The 16,816-nt window shown below is 29.0% G+C and overlaps 5 protein-coding genes across 13 annotated transcripts; 4 read left to right on the forward strand and 1 right to left on the reverse strand.

Annotated features, from left to right (window-relative positions):
• The first annotated feature begins 798 nt into the window (after positions 1-798).
• Positions 799-2,507, forward strand: LOC100883743 (activating signal cointegrator 1 complex subunit 1). The gene is made up of 6 exons (XM_003705484.3): positions 799-1,230; positions 1,301-1,410; positions 1,490-1,808; positions 1,892-2,055; positions 2,111-2,247; positions 2,323-2,507. The coding sequence occupies exons 1-6, from the start codon at positions 1,016-1,018 to the stop codon at positions 2,437-2,439; spliced, it is 1,062 nt and encodes a 353-aa protein (XP_003705532.3). The 5' UTR covers positions 799-1,015; the 3' UTR covers positions 2,440-2,507.
• Positions 2,375-5,125, forward strand: LOC105663156 (uncharacterized). 3 transcript variants are annotated; one of them, XM_012290499.2, is made up of 4 exons: positions 2,375-2,516; positions 3,380-3,564; positions 3,653-3,834; positions 3,909-5,125. In XM_012290499.2, the coding sequence occupies exons 2-4, from the start codon at positions 3,391-3,393 to the stop codon at positions 5,011-5,013; spliced, it is 1,461 nt and encodes a 486-aa protein (XP_012145889.1). In that variant the 5' UTR covers positions 2,375-2,516; positions 3,380-3,390; the 3' UTR covers positions 5,014-5,125. The 3 variants fall into 3 exon arrangements, with proteins under 3 accessions (XP_012145889.1, XP_012145890.1, XP_012145888.1); XM_012290500.2 differs by lacking the exon at positions 2,375-2,516 and adding an exon at positions 3,005-3,159; XM_012290498.2 differs by lacking the exon at positions 2,375-2,516 and adding an exon at positions 3,022-3,195.
• A 768-nt stretch (positions 5,126-5,893) lies between these two features.
• On the forward strand, positions 5,894-10,194 carry eIF4A (eukaryotic translation initiation factor 4A). Of its 2 annotated transcripts, XM_012290496.2 has the most exons (8): positions 5,894-6,051; positions 6,992-7,109; positions 7,210-7,357; positions 7,431-7,540; positions 7,622-7,897; positions 7,983-8,434; positions 8,626-8,819; positions 10,129-10,194. In XM_012290496.2, exons 1-7 carry the CDS (start codon positions 6,029-6,031, stop codon positions 8,768-8,770), a joined length of 1,272 nt encoding a protein of 423 aa, XP_012145886.1. In that variant the 5' UTR covers positions 5,894-6,028; the 3' UTR covers positions 8,771-8,819; positions 10,129-10,194. The 2 variants fall into 2 exon arrangements, with proteins under 2 accessions (XP_012145886.1, XP_003705530.1); XM_003705482.3 differs by lacking the exon at positions 10,129-10,194 and having other exon boundaries at positions 8,626-9,690.
• On the forward strand, positions 8,680-14,407 carry Thor (eukaryotic translation initiation factor 4E binding protein thor). Of its 3 annotated transcripts, none has more exons than XM_076541580.1 (4): positions 8,680-8,819; positions 13,032-13,190; positions 13,708-13,863; positions 14,038-14,407. In XM_076541580.1, the coding sequence occupies exons 2-4, from the start codon at positions 13,049-13,051 to the stop codon at positions 14,085-14,087; spliced, it is 348 nt and encodes a 115-aa protein (XP_076397695.1). In that variant the 5' UTR covers positions 8,680-8,819; positions 13,032-13,048; the 3' UTR covers positions 14,088-14,407. The 3 variants fall into 3 exon arrangements, with proteins under 3 accessions (XP_076397695.1, XP_012145887.1, XP_003705529.1); XM_012290497.2 differs by lacking the exon at positions 8,680-8,819 and adding an exon at positions 12,178-12,404; XM_003705481.3 differs by lacking the exon at positions 8,680-8,819 and adding an exon at positions 12,492-12,715.
• Positions 9,309-16,746, reverse strand: Sting (transmembrane protein sting). 4 transcript variants are annotated; one of them, XM_076541576.1, is made up of 3 exons: positions 16,055-16,452; positions 15,860-15,984; positions 9,309-15,785 (listed from the first exon to the last, which is right to left on the reverse strand). In XM_076541576.1, exon 3 carries the CDS (start codon positions 15,540-15,542, stop codon positions 14,481-14,483), a length of 1,062 nt encoding a protein of 353 aa, XP_076397691.1. In that variant the 5' UTR covers positions 15,543-15,785; positions 15,860-15,984; positions 16,055-16,452; the 3' UTR covers positions 9,309-14,480. The 4 variants fall into 4 exon arrangements, with proteins under 4 accessions (XP_076397691.1, XP_076397689.1, XP_012145882.1 ...); XM_076541574.1 differs by adding an exon at positions 16,654-16,746 and having other exon boundaries at positions 9,309-16,257; XM_012290492.2 differs by having other exon boundaries at positions 9,309-15,984.
• Positions 16,747-16,816: the final 70 nt, after the last annotated feature.

Here is a 16,816-nt window from a genome sequence, read left to right on the forward strand (position 1 = left end):
TTCCTTAATACGTGTATAAAGGTAAATGAAACTGAAAATAATAAATTTTGCATTTATAAACTTAACTTTTATAATTCTTAAAATTTATTCTATACGGCCCAGATATTTATTCTGGAACGTACTTCTCAAATAAGAATAAATTATAAAATTTATAACAAAAAGAAATCTATGATTACTCGTTAAATGTTTTTATACTAAAACTTTCGAAAAAATAATAATGGCGAATGAGAAGTTTTCATTCGTCCTGCGCATGCGAGTATGATTAGTTTAATACATTCTGTATAATCAAAGGTAATGCGCATGTGACCTTATGATCTATTGTGCATATTCAGTGGCTTTTTCAAGTATAATACTTCTTATACGCAGCTATTTTTTGATCCAGTCTTCGCTTACATGGAAGATCAAAAGAATGGGTCACATAATCATACAAATCACGTATTACACGCTCTGCCCCAACTACTAAACGATCGGCCTCCACGCCCGCTTTTATAAGCGCAGCGGTGATACTGCTGCGCTAAGGACTTCTGCGCATCGTTTGCGCGTTATACTATATTTAATTACATAAAATAGTCTTCTGCGCATATGTATATTGTGTTCAATGCGCCTCGTGGCTTCTTATCGTACATTACAATAAGATAAGGGAAAAGAACTTACTTTTATGTAAGAATTATACAAATTAATAGATCACTGGGTATACACTTCGCATAACAAATGCTTTATGTAAGCATGCGTATTGCTCTTGGTTACAAAACGTAGTTGAACCAATCAAAACCGGTATACAGATTATTCAGCTAAAAAAGGATAGAGATTTCAATTAGTTTATTATCTCTGTCTATAACGTTTTACTTCATTCTAAAATTGACACTTCACACACTTCAGTTAAAATGAAGATAAATGATAATTGCATCTTTGCTGTGTGAAAGTGTCTTATTTAAAAATATTGTTATTATATATAAATAGGAAATTTTACTAAATTGAACATTCACTGAGAAAAAAATAGATTACTCTTAATACAATGAATGTTCTAAAACCAGAATTAATTTGGGTAGATGGTAGATGTTACAGGTTATTAGCAAATACAGAGTGGTCAAATGCTCGTAATCTTTCTCCTTATGTTGAAGACAATTGTCAGTTAAATTGCAATGATTACGAAGAAGAACATTATGATTCCGATATAGAAATTGTACCACATGGAGCATCAAAATTTAAACATACATTTTATGTGCCAAAGTAAAAAATATTATTTACTTGGATACAATAACTTAGTGTTATAATAGTATTAATAATCATAATATTTTAGATCATTTTTCCCATTTATTATTGGATCTAAAAATGCAGTTCGTAAAAAATTGGAAACTGAAACAAAAACAACTATACAGATTCCAAAGATGGGTCAGGATGGAGATATTGGTGCATATTTTGTATTGTTCTAAGCAAAATTTGAGTTATTATTTATATTCTTATATAACAATAATATTTACATTTACAGTAATAATTGGTTCCGATCACAAAGGAATAATGACAGCCCGTCATAGAATTAACTTATTAACAGAAGCAACAAGAAAAAGGCTCCAGTGTACACATTTTTTATCAGTACCTTTAAATGAAGGTCGTATAATAATGAACTTTAATATGTTCAAAAATGATGTACTTACAAAGTTTGAAAAAACATCCAGAGGCTTGGATAAAATGATATTTCAAACACCAAGCAAGTTGCATCTTACTATAGCAGTACTAACATTGCTTGATGAGACAGAGAAAAAGCAAGCTATTGAGGCTTTAAATTATTGTAAAGATCATATTGTGAAGTATGATAATTCTCACAATATTAATATATATTCATTGTCTAGTTAAAGAATATTATAGGAATATTTTTTATGATAAATTGCAGACCTATAATGGAGAAGCATCAACAAATTCATATATGTTTACAAGGAACTGACATATTAAATGATGATCCTAGTGAAACAAATGTTTTATATGCAAAAATAATTGATACAGATGAAGCTCTGCAAGAAATTGCAGACAAAATCACAGACCATTATCATAGTATAGGTAAAAAGCTATTTTTAATAATATAGAGTATACATTAATAATAATTATCCTACAGGGTTACTTGCAAAAACAAAACGCAAAGTTAAACTCCATGTAACTCTTATGAACACAAAATTTATGCTAGATGATGAACAAATAGAACAGAAACAAAAGATAACTTTAAATACATTTGATGCAACAGAAATAATGAAAGTAATTATATTTATTAATCATTTAAATAATATAATAGTATAACAATATTATAAAATAAAAATTTAAAACTTGTAGGCTCATGAAAATACATTCTTTGGAGAAATTACATTAAAAGAGATTCATCTATCACAACGTCATACGATTAGTAGTAATGGATATTATCAAGCAACTGCAAAAATTAGTTTGGATTAATGTTTGTGGATTACTGAATGATATTATTTTGTACAATACTAAAATAAAACGAAGTGTTTGAACATAAATGATTTGAGGTAAAGAAATAAGTTAGTTCAGAAACCAGTTAATATGTGTTTCATTGAATATTTTAATAATATTATCGAAATTATTGATAATTATTATTAATTTAGTTAAATTATTTATAAGACGAAGTAAAAATATATTCAACCTAGGTTGTTTTTATATTTATAAATCAGTGGCTGAAGTTTTAGACATTGGAGATGACATTCATCCATATTCGAATAAAATATTTTTTTCAATTTCATAAGCTTTATTATTTAACCTAATATAGTTTTATATATGTAATAGATGTTTTAATCACACATTTAAATCATATTGTTTCATATATTTTTTAATTTTTATTTTTATAGGAGCTTTATAAATGTCAAGTTTAGATCGAGAACGCATGCGTAATGCGTATTAAAAATCTTCTACACGTCAAAATAATAGACGAATCAGAATCATATGATATTTTTTTATCAGTTTGACATGTATGAAACTTAAGTTTACGGTTTTTTCTTATCGTTTCAAAATCTCTAACCTCTATTACGTTATACGTAATTTCTGTAACGTTAAAAGTTCGATACCTAGTATTTAAATAAAATTTGCTATTCTTTTAAAGTCGAAAATTGATTGTGTATTTATACATTTATTATCAATAAGATGAACACTTCTCAAGTACTCATACAAAACATTATTATCAGTAATAATATGGTTATTATAGTATACAATTTTTAATTATTTTGTTTACATATTTGAAATTTAAATTATATATTATATTTATATCTAAATTTTTGTAGGAATAATTTAATTATTTAAATAATTACTTCTTGTAATACAACAGATATATAAGTTTAAACACAAATAAAAGTGTTTATAAGTATGTAATTTTTTTTAGATTCTTAAAATATGCATGGAATTAAAAGAATAGTAGTTTTCTGTACTTTAACAACAGTTTTACCAATTCTGCTTCTTATCACACCTCTATATTTACGTCATAATTTTTATGCTAATGTAGCATATGCTGTAACAGATTCTGATATCTTAGAAATTACTGATGGAATTTCTACAGTATTTTGTTCGGTAAGAGTACTTTATTCTATAATACATATAATATATATGAGAATTATATAGCATAAATTAACATTACTAATAATATTTGTCTATACAGGGACATATTCTACAAATGAATAGAACATTTAATGCCTTCCAAATGGCACATAAGCCAGAGGTAACTTCATATAAAAAGCATATACGCCTTAAAAAGAATATGACTTTACCAGATGATACATTAGAATACTGGGGATTTTATCTCTTAGAAGGATCAACCGTAGCCCTTTCTGTCTGTTCAAGGTAATATTTATACTTTTTTATATTAATATGAAAATTCATATTATTCATCACCATTCTTATTACTATTTATTTAGATTTCAAGGTGCATCTATACTGGTGGTTAAAGGGGAACGTAATTTACGAACATGTGGAATGTTAGAACACAAGAATAATGAACAGATTGCAAAAAATATATTCTTGCCAGAAGCAAAGCAGCAAGTTAAAGTAACATTTAAATCAGATACAGTAGAATCTGTTTCTAATAATAATATTACAGATGTTGCTTACAACAATACATCAAATATGACTTCAAAAATGGAAGAAAATAATACAGGTACAGGTGTTTCAAATCATTATCCACACATAAAAAGGAATGTTACATCTCACGAACAAAATGATGATGACGAATTAAAGGAACTACTGTGGAATACAAAAATGTATATACAACAACATATGAAATCTTCAAAAGAACCAATGGTACGTAATACTAGAAAATTAAGACATGCTAAGAAAAGGCAGTATAAAATGCAAATAAAGAAAGAAGGAAAGAATATATTACATGACAAAAAAAGATCAGGAAGTAATACTGAAAATATATCTAATGTTGAAGAAGACAAAATATTGAATAAAAGAATTAAAAGGACTCAAGATCTTGTTAAGCCACTTTTACTTGATCAAGGTGTCAAACATGGTGGAAATGCTGTTAAAAATATAACAAACGATAATGATGAATCTTCTGTATCCAGTTTTGAAAATGAATTATTCAAATGCTATGGAGGTTCAATATTAATTGCTCAAGAATTTGCACCTTCTGAACAATGTACTAATGTCAGCTATTTACTTAATGGTAAACATATGCAAGCAATTCATAATATTATAGAAAATGGTTATTATTACTATATCTTTTACAGTGACAATGATATTGTATCAAATGATATATATGCATTGTTTGATATTTATAAACCCGTTTTTCATTATGAAAATGCAACAAAGTCTTGTATAAATCAAACAAAATGTTCCTTTGCAATAAACTTGTTGTCTTCTGATAGAGTGATTGTTGAAATACCAACTAAAGATAACACTGAATATGAAATAGATGATATTAGTTTACTTTTATCGGTTTGTCATCCTCGTATGGAAGTGTATATAATCTTTCCCATTGCAGTATTATTCTTTATTCTTGCTTGTGCCTTTATGTAATTCATTATTATATTATTAGCATAAAGTTCACACTTGTTATGTACATATTGTATATATATTGTTAACTACATATTTAAGATAAATAATGTATAAATAGTTTTCTTATCACAAATTTTATTTGTTTTAATGTCCTGCCTTAAAATTAAATATATGTATACAAGTTACTATTAAGCACTTAAGTTTAAATAACACATTAGCATTAATATTAAAATGTAAAAATAAATATCAGTCAATTTTTAATGAACTGAAAATTTAATATGTGTTTACAAGAAAATTTAAAGTTAGGAGATACGTTATCGATAATACATTCGCATTACCCTCGTACATCCCACTAATGAGTCACAAAGAACAAAGCTGCGCAAACAATGCGGAACGATCCTAAAATCGTGCAAGAGCAGAAAAAACATATATATTTATCTGTATTTATTGTATCAGATTTTTAAGTATTCGTACAACGGGTGGCGATACAGTGCGTGACAATACAGCGCATAGCAATATAACGCGTAATGATTTAAGGCGTGGCGATGTAACATGTTGGTCATACAATACGCGGTCATACAACGCGAGACAATATAATGTGTAGTTGTACAACACATCACGATTTAAATCTTGGATAGGATACACATATGATATTATGCATAAAGCCTCTCAAAGTTTAAAATGAACCTTTTACGGATCACAGGACCGGTTTCAGGGAACGCTTTGAACCTGCCTCGCGTCGGCCCTGACAAAGGATTATGGGTAACTGACGTACTTCCCTTATGCGCAATGGACATTTACAAAAGAAATATCGTGAAAAAATAACGAATTATCTGAAAATGGTTACACGCATAAAGAAGGTTTAATCAGAATGACTTTTAACTGTTTTGAATATATGTAGAAAATTTTAATTCAATCTAAAAAGTTGAGTGAAATTTTGAAGACCGTTCGCAGCGCCATTGTGCGGCATTCATAAGAATATTTCTTGTGACGCAATAGGAACTCGTCCTTTCCGTCGACCTACCGTGAGTGGAACATGTCGCATACGTCTGAGCGAAGGTAAGTTATGTTTTTCGTACGTAATCGGAAAAGATACTTTCTTTCTTGCATTTCGGAAATTCTTAGTTCACGTATGCTTCTGTTAACGTTGCGTCACGAAGACTTGGACGTCGACGGTTAACGGAGTATCCTTTAAAAAATAGTACCGCAATCGGGGAATGCGTGAGAACACGAGACTGACAACATGGCGTGCATTCGTTTTTGTCACATTGCTCACAAAATTAATAGTAATCTTTTACCATCATTGACTCGTGTAACCTTAGTGTTATCGTGATCTAACATTCTTATGATTTTGTGCTTGTATCGAATATCCAGACTCTGTGAATATATTTTTGATTCTAATCGGAAAACCTCCATGCCACTCGGACGTGCAAACACACGTTTTACATTGTATTTGAAATTACGTAATAAAAAATGAATTTTTTCTCTAATCCGACGAAAATGTAAACCGAATTGTTTAGTAGTAAAGATATTGCGTGAAATTACAAACGTTCATACTCTTTGCAACGATGGTTTGCCTAGACGTTCTGACATGCTCTCGCGTGAGTCACTGTCAGTGCATCTATCAAGTCATCGATAAATTCTTTACCATATATATTTGGTGATCTTTCTTAAGTAGTATATTGTTAGTTATTCATAAAATTAAATATTTTGTAATCAGAATTAGTTACATTAATAAATTATAGTACTTCTGAATTTATTATGAAATACTGTTAATTTAAGTGTATTTTCTTCAAGGTCATTAGAATTGGAAATCCATTTTAATTTCATCATCTTATAATAAATAATAACTTATTATATTGAAATATAAATAATAGCACAGACAATTGAATATATTTAACAATATCATAATAGTCACAAAAATTATTTCGTAGATTTAGTAATACTTTGGTATTCACTACTATGACAAATATACTTTACTGCTTTATTTATATTTTAGAAACGATGATCAATGGGCAGGAGATTCCAAAAATGGTCCTAGTGAAAGTGAGCAGCAAACGTACAATGGCCCTCCAGGCATGGATCCCGATGGAATCATCGAATCCAACTGGGATGTTGTAAGTTAATTACTCAGAAGCTTATAATCATAAAATACAATTTCAGTTAATTAAAAACTTGTTTCAAATATTATATCATTACCAATCTTATGATAAACAGGTCGTGGACAACTTTGATGAAATGAACTTAAAGGAAGAGTTACTACGTGGTATTTACGCTTATGGCTTTGAGAAACCATCTGCAATTCAACAACGTGCCATTCTGCCGTGTATAAGAGGACACGATGTCATTGCGCAGGCACAATCAGGTAAAAAGAAAGAATTAAATTGTATTATAAAAAATAATAAACCTCATTTATTAATTTATGTTATGTTTAACAGGAACTGGCAAGACTGCTACATTTTCAATTTCTATTCTACAACAAATCGATACTAATCTTAAAGAATGTCAAGCCTTAATCTTAGCCCCAACCCGTGAGCTTGCTCAACAGGTATGTGCCAACATTTTTGAAACTGGTAGTACCTACAATTATAAAGTAAATAAATCTTTATTCAAACGTCTTTTATTGTAGATTCAGAAAGTTGTTATTGCTTTGGGAGATTTTATGCACGCAGAATGCCATGCATGCATTGGAGGTACCAATGTACGTGAAGATATGCGAAAGTTAGATCAAGGTGTCCACATAGTAGTTGGTACACCTGGTAGAGTTTATGATATGATTAGTCGACGGGCATTACGAGCAAATAGCATCAAACTGTTCGTCCTAGACGAAGCTGATGAAATGCTTTCTCGTGGTTTTAAAGACCAGATTCACGATGTATTCAAATTATTACCTCATGAAGTACAGGTACGTGGAAATAATAGCGAAATTTTTAATGCTGATTGTTAAAATTTTGTTGAACATAATTGTTAAAAATATATCAATTTTTCAGGTTATATTACTATCCGCTACCATGCCATCAGATGTTTTGGATGTATCTAAATGTTTTATGCGAAATCCAATTCGCATTTTGGTTAAAAGAGAAGAACTCACGTTGGAGGGTATTAAACAGTTCTTTATATTCGTGGAACGTGAAGAATGGAAGTTTGAAACCCTTTGTGATTTATACGATACATTGAGTATCACTCAGGCAGTAATCTTCTGCAATACACGACGTAAAGTAGATTGGTTAACGGATAGTATGCGTGGCCGTGACTTCACAGTCTCTGCAATGCATGGAGATATGGAACAAAAAGAACGAGACCTTATTATGAAACAATTTAGAACTGGATCATCCCGTGTTCTCATAACTACTGACCTTTTAGCCCGTGGTATTGATGTTCAACAGGTTTCGCTTGTCATCAATTATGATTTACCCTCCAATCGTGAAAATTATATTCATAGGTAAGCGATACATCTATCTCGTTATAAATGTATGGTAACGATATAAAGAATTGTATGTCCATCTTTTACAGTAATCGTGGAGTAAAATCTTTTGGTTTAGAGATTTTTCTAATTCTTGCTAATTGCAATTTAAAAAATCACTTTTATAATATTATGTAAGTTCAAATACTTATCATTAAATTCTATTACAGAATCGGTCGAGGTGGTCGTTTTGGTCGTAAGGGTGTGGCTATTAACTTCGTAACGGAGGAAGACAAACGAACCTTGAAAGATATTGAACAATTCTATAACACTCGTATTGATGAAATGCCAATGAATGTCGCAGATTTAATTTAAATCTGATTATTGGCTACAATTCATTATAATTAAAAAAAAAATAATAAAAGTAAGTGAAATACGGAGCTCTCAGCTGATTTCTCATGGTGTGTGAGTATATGTAGAGTGAGTTGGTGAACTATAATCGCTTATGTAAACGCGATCTACCGAAATATTCCAACGTTCTCATCTCAATTTCATTTTATAATTGTAGATTACAAAAGATAGTTATCCGTTAAACTAGGAAAAGAAAAATTAGTACTACGTACATTATTATTATTACAGTTATCATTACGAATATTACTATACTATTCCTACCACTATTGCTCTTATTATTACTATAACTGGTATATACTCTTACACTTTTCTCTTCTCGTTCAATATTTATTACTGTTTTTCCTGCTACTATTCCTGTCGTATAACTACTACTAATATCTCTTGTCACTAAAAATATCAAGTTTAATAGAGTTAATATTGCATCGATAATACGATCATTGTGACTGCTACTGGCATAAAACGATAAAAAAAACAAGAAGGGAGAGGCATTCAACCAATTTGGTTCTTTTTTTTTTTATTTATTTGTTGTCCTAACTCGGAGAAATACTTTACATTGCCTAAATGCACCCACAGTCTTACCTGAATCGACATTTTATTATGAGCTTCAAACCTTTTATCTTGAATCATCTTATTTCGTCGTCTTTTCTACACGATTTTTCCAACTGGATTCATTCCATGTTCCGCGGCCCCTCTTCGATGCTTCTACCGCCACGATTACAGCGTGTTTGTCTAGGCAGAGGTTTAGTTGGGTATTGGAAGGGATATTTTAATCATAAGCGTTGCCGAAGGAGATGTACATTCAGGCTTAGATGATATGAATTTTTGTATGTCCCAAATTCCCAAGTACATACCTTCATTAAGAAATAAAGTGTTTGACCTTTTAATTGTGGTTTTTGTTATTACATTCATTATTATGCTCAATATCAGAAACAATTTTAATTTTATAACGAAAACCTTCAAGGAATCTATAATGCTAAAAAAAGTGTGTAAACTAATTTGGTGGAGTCTCACTATATGACCTTTGGACGCGGGACTGTGAGGGCAGACAAAATTTTAGAGAAGGCTATATAACAAGCAAACTCCTTGCATACAACGTCTGATTTCCAAAGTTTTGTAAATTCATTACAAAAAAAATTTGTAAATTCGAAATTTAATGTACATACAAGTCCATATAGAGGGGAAGTCGATGAAAAGACTATATAAATGAGAGCCATATGGTGAGATCGCCATGAATTATCATCACCAGATTATATCGGGAACAAGTCCTATCAATTCTGTACATTATTGAAAAAGTTCTCACAGTTTTTTATTTGTATTTGCAGGCAATTTTAAGCGGTCCAGAAATGAGGGAGATATTTTTGGAAATAAAGACCAAATTTCGTGATTCAGTATAGAAGTTTTGTAAATCGATTACCACTCTAATTTCCTGCCCTTCACAGGGCATTAACAATAATATGAATAATCAACTTATTTATACGCTTTCATTATTTATTTTTAATGATTATAGGAGTCAAATTTTTACACGATCATTTTATATCTTGTCAATAAAAAAGAAAACTATGAAAGTACTTTTTCATTGCATTAGCCGTGTATTTATATGCTTTGTTGAGAATCAAATTTTGATGTTTTTCGTATATTGTGAGAACTTTTATACGTTAGTGAAAATGTATTAAAAATAATAACTCATTATTTCAGCTTAGTCGCGTGTCCATTTATAGTAGCGCCAGTAATAGTTTTCGAAAGTTGGAGTAATTTCTTGTTACTTCGAGTCAGTTTATTTCTTTTACCTGAAACATTGTGAAATGATTTAGAAACTTCTCGAATTTCCGAAAACTGTTTCATTATCGAATTCTGTAAATAATGCAAATGATTTTTGAAACAATGAACTATTTTTTGCGAGTTTTATTGTATTTATACGTTATATCAACAATTACGAGTACTCTTTACAGTCAACGCAATAAATGTGAATATCGTTTGCATTTAGTCACTGCATCACTAGTTTACTTGTCTATATTTATTTTAAATACTCATTTATTTTACGTTAAGTACTGCGAATTGAATTTGTTGTTAATATTGCGATGGGTTCCTGATGACCATAATTTTGTATTTTTTGCAAGAAAATTATTTAAGTTGCTTAAGCAATTTAGACGTCATGGGAACTACATCACTTTTAACATGTTTATTTAAAAAAGAAAAACTAATGAATATATAATGTATATCTAATGTAATAGTAAGTGATATAATTGTGTAATACACTGCCGTAATTAATATTAAAATGATTGAGGATTGATTTCTGTCGAAGCATCAATGAATCAGATACTAAAAATCTAAACTGATAGATGAAATTCCTTCTAAACTTTGGAGTGATCTACGTTGGTTGTTGAGGGGTTACTAATTAAATGCGTACCGATTTAAAGTATTCAGGTTCTTTTTATTTCATTCATTATCATTACGCTTTTTTTCTGAAAGAAGAGGGGTGTATTATAATGTTCTCTAGTGGATTTAACTTCGACAATAATGCGAAGTTCCTTCGTTCAACGCATCCGCTTCCAAAATCCATAGAAAACTGTCTTAACTTTTTTCAATTTGGCGTTTATGCTATATCTGCTTACTATTAAACGTATAAAAAATTTAAGCAATAAAAATAAACAGTTCATGGTCAAGGCATAAACCTCTGTTAGTAAAGAGTGCTTCTTGTTTGTGGCTTCAAAACGTTTACATAGTAAACAAGTATACATGCAGAGTGTATATGTTGAAATGCTAATAAAACTGAAATGATACTTCAAAGCAGTCTAGAAGCATTGGTTAGTATTTCAAATTTGAAGAAATAAATATATTTGAAAAATAAAATAAACTCACAAAGTGATATTTCATATAATTTTGAACATTTTCTTTACAAGGTTCAATATGTTAACTCTTCCATTTTTATTTATACAATTAAATTAAAAAATATAGTTAACAATTAGTTAATAATCTAATTTAAAATACAAATTTAAATGATTAAATAATTTCTCTTCAAGGATCCTAAACTATTGTTGTTTAATAATTGTGAATAGTCCAATGGACTTTTTAAAAGGGTCGTGCATTTAACAGGAAAATATGTAGAATGTTAATGTACGTACAAAAGTATTTTATACTTTTTATTAGTAAAGAATGTATATATTACAAATATAAATAATATTTAAGATGTACATACATATAAATATTATCTTAATCACTGAAAAATATTAAATATATATTGAATTATATTTCAAATCAAACTACATATAAAATATAGGAAAAATTGGAATACGTTGAATAAACTCATTAGTGTTTGTTTGTATTGTTATGATTTAAATGAACATGCGTGCTATAACGTTAAAGTTAGGTTAGATCATATTTCGTTAAGGTTAGGTTGAGTTCGATATTAGTTATATTAAGTTAAAATTGGGTTCAATTGCAGTAAAATTACGAAGGAATACATTAGCTCGATGCGAAGTTAAATTGGTGGTAGATTGTGTCACAATTGGGTTATTTTGGTATTAGGTTATGTTAAATTATGTCAAATTGAGGTTAGGTTAAGTCACGGTTATTAGACCATGGTCAAGCTAGTTACCATGTAAATATATTTTATTATATTATTATAAAGTACATAGTTGATAATATATAATTGAAATGTATGACAGGTTTTACCTATATATGCATAAATATGCGAATATTATCTCAAAAATATTTTAAGTAGAATTACGTTTAAATTAATAATTAACCCGGTAGTTCGGCGCCAATGACTTGTAACGCTTTGAAAAGCATTTCTGTAGTATTTCAAAAGTGGGGGGGACAACTTGGAACTTATATAAAACAATTACTTATTACACGGTGTGACTTTGTGAATTGCTGTGGTTGGTTGTGGTTTGATTTGTTAGGTTACACGTATGTTATATGTTCTTTACATTTATCATAATTCTATTCGAGAACGTGTATCATTTTAATTAAATCAAATTGTGAACATAAAATTTATACGAAACTCTAGGAAAAACACATTTGCGTTTATTTTCTTTTATTGCTTTAACAGATGTACATATTTGTATTTAAATCTGTAAACATTTAACGTACAACATGTTATCGTTTTTTATAAATTACGCAGTAAAGTTTGTTGTCAACTATAACGAACGATCACGTTTAAATCTTATAGTTATCTTTCGTGTTAACTAATTATGTTGAATGGGAATTCTTTTTATTTTCAAAGAAATCAATAGATCAAGCATGTCTTCGTCACCGACAGCAAAACAAGCTACCCAAAGCCAAAATATACCTTCGAAACGGATCGTAATCAATGATTCTAGTCAATTGCCTACTGATTATTCCTCCACTCCTGGTGGGACGCTTTTTTCAACTACACCTGGAGGTCAGTTCTTTTCGTTTTTAAAAACTAATTTATTTGAAATATAATTAACCGAAATTTCGTATAATACATTGACTATATTATAATATAATATAGATTATTAATAGATTAACTTATTAGTCGAATGATATAAATTTATTGATAACTACAATTGGTGTATATGATTTTAGGTCAATATATGATTAGGTAATCTTTGTTTTGCATCTTCTGATATGATAGATATAACATGCTGTCTGTGCATATTATTATATCTTATGCCTAGAGTTAGTAAACATCCTTGATTTCGAAATTATTTATCAAATATTTCAAATTTCAAATATTTTTTATTATATAAATATAATTTTTATTTAAACAAGTAATAGTAGAATTTGCAGTGTAAAGTTAAAGTCATATTTAAATAAATTTTTTAAAAATATTTTTTTAATTTCATGTATATATAGTTTGTTTTATCTTAAAGTATGCAATTATAATATCTGGAAATTTGTAATAATTATCAACATAACCTATACAAATGATATAGGTACCCGTATAGTGTATGAACGTGATTTTTTGATGAATCTACGAAATTCACCTATATCACAAACACCACCAAGAAATATGCCATCTATACCAGTGGAATTATTAAGGAATGCTTCACCAAATCTTGTAACATCTGCAAAATCCCCAACTAACAAAGGTGAATATAATATTCTAGTAATTTTACAACTCTTAAATTTAAGATCAACATATGATAACATTTAACATGTTCAGTTTTTATTTATATTTGTTTGATTCTATTTTATATATGAACATATCATGGACAAAAAGTAATGAAATATTTTTTATATAATTTTTTTTATTCGTGTTACAGATACTCCAATAATCGAGGAATCTGCAGAACAGTTTGAAATGGACATGTAAACAAATTGTGATTATTGTGTTCACGTTGTGCCAGCCTTTATACAGATATCATTAACTGATTTAATTGACAGAAAGTTATCGATAACATGTCTTTTTACATAAACGTATGATCAGGGGCCTTGTATAGTAAGTCTTCATACTTCATTCAAAAATGATTGAATGTAATTAGTGTATTCAATTCATTACATTCTTACTTTAATTTTTAATAAAGACGATCAGAAATTTCTGACAATAAATTGAAATCAAAACTGCTTACAACATTATTTTGTATCTTTATACAAATTTATACTACTATCAATAAATAATGTTTTGAGAAATAACTTCTTAATACTTTTATTTAGAAAAAAATAATTTACAAAATAGAATAAACTATATAAAATCTTAACACATAACTTACAAACTCCTGTTTGTATTATGCATATTTTCTTGATTTTTGTTTAATCTATCAAGAATAACTTCAGCAACATTAACTTTTCTTCCATTACTATCATAGTCATTGTAATAAATCAGTTCACAAAGATCCATACATTCTGGATCATTACTTATCAACTCATTTAACTTGTTATAAAAATTTCTTATAACATCTCTTCTATATTTCCAATAAGTATTTGTCTCTGGATGAGTATGTTTTTGAACTTCAAAATACGTTAATAAAGGTGTAGCACCTTCTGCTACAACGTATACAGGTATAGAATTCGATCTATCACCATTTGGATAAATTTTGTATATGTTATTATGATATGACCGTCTTTTAACTCCTGCCCGATCACGTATTTCAGGCTCAAGTTCAATTGCACTTTCAATCCATTGAAATGAAACTTCCTTAAGGTCTGGTGGAATATACGATGATGCAGGAATTAAAATTAACAATTTATGTGTGGCTATATGTATGTTATGATTATCTTCTACGTTCTCTAACTTCTCAATTATTCCCTTGTTAAGAGAACCTGTTGTAGGAAGTATAATCTTCAAGTATCCATAAAAATAACTGTATGCCATAGCAGTTCCATAATCTAAGCCACGCAGTGAATCAATGTTCAAGACACTTTCCTTATTTTGATCATTTAAACTGATCATTTGTTCTAATGTCCATGAAATCAACATGCCAATTATACATGATAGTGTTTCAAATTTTGATATGGTATTATATAGATTTGCATAATTAGCAGCAGTCGATATTATGAAGATTATTAATTCAACCTTAAAAATGAATACTAATACATTGTGTTTAAGATTTGCGTTATAAGTATCTGTATGTATGTTCATGCATACACAATATTTTAGTAAAACGTTTATAATAATAAGTATTGGAATGAAAAATAATATGACAAAAAATAATTCTTGTATAGAAGTAAGATCATTAGCATTTGTGATTTGCACATACAGTACTGATAAAACACCTATGCAACTGGTGGTTAACAGAAGTAACCTTATTTTGTTAGCCATATAATACATACTGAACTTAATATTGATAAGTTAAATAAATATTTCAAATATGATATATATACACAATATATTTCACAGACTTACAACACATATTTTAAATGTAAATAAATATCCAACAATGTCCAATTGTTCATAGTAGGTGTGTTGTATATATTTGTTGTTCAACAAAAAAATTTATTTCGCGCATCTCAACTTCGCTAAAAAGGTCCCTCACCACTCTCGTTTCCCCTACTTTTGATTCGTGTTCATATTCTAAGGTTATATACATGGTGGATAAATCGTAGTATTTAATAAGTATATGAATATAACATTTGCTTCTCACTTACACTTTAACTGGTAAACCCATCTTCTTAAAAATTAGTATAATTTAAATATCAGATTAAGCATAAGTTTCTTCAGCTTTTAGCAAAAATAGGACGTTTAACAAAATTTTATATCTTGTACTTTGGAACTGTATGAAGCTCAAAATATTAAAAAATATAGAAAATAAGTTTCTTTGTTAACAAAATTGCTATACTTACACAGTAAACGATCCAGCAAGGGTTTCGAAAAGTATTGGGAAGTAGAAGTATAATATTGAATGCAATAAAACTTTTTGATCACTAGATATACACGTTTAACGCGCTGTGCAACTCTGCAGCGTATGCGCGTTACTCCTGTTTACAAACCAATCACATTCAACTTGCGCAGAACGAACGAAAACTCGTATTTTAAAACTCGTACTCTAAAAAAATATTTATCTGTGCGATATAACTTCAATAACGATTAAAAATTCAAAAAACACATACAACATAACACTGTTTGTCGTAATAGTAATCGTAACTCAATTTTAACTTAACATGACTAATCTAACTTAACCTTAACATGACTAAACCTAACTTAACCTAATGAAAACAGACCTAACTAATTTTAACCTAGCCTGAGTATATATTATATACATGCATTAGGTTCTACTGTAACTATTTATCCAACAAAATATTTTACATAATAGAAAAATATAGCATAATAAGTTTCTAAATCTAATAATATAGCATAATAAATTAGTACATCTTTTTGAGGAAGAATATTTAGCGTTTAGCATAACTTGAAGAATCTATAGCAAACAAAAGTATATGTATACTTGCGAGTATGGAGTATTTTATTCTGAAAAACCTACTCAGGCAGTAGAAAAATGAAATGAAATACAGAATAAGAATCGAAACGAAGAGACAAGAAAGTAAAAGGAACGAAAGAAAAAAATTGACACGCCGCTGGTTCAGAGCGCTGTTAACGTAAACGAACAA

This window comes from Megachile rotundata, chromosome 16 (assembly GCF_050947335.1).
Source record: "Megachile rotundata isolate GNS110a chromosome 16, iyMegRotu1, whole genome shotgun sequence".
NCBI lineage: Eukaryota > Metazoa > Arthropoda > Insecta > Hymenoptera > Megachilidae > Megachile > Megachile rotundata.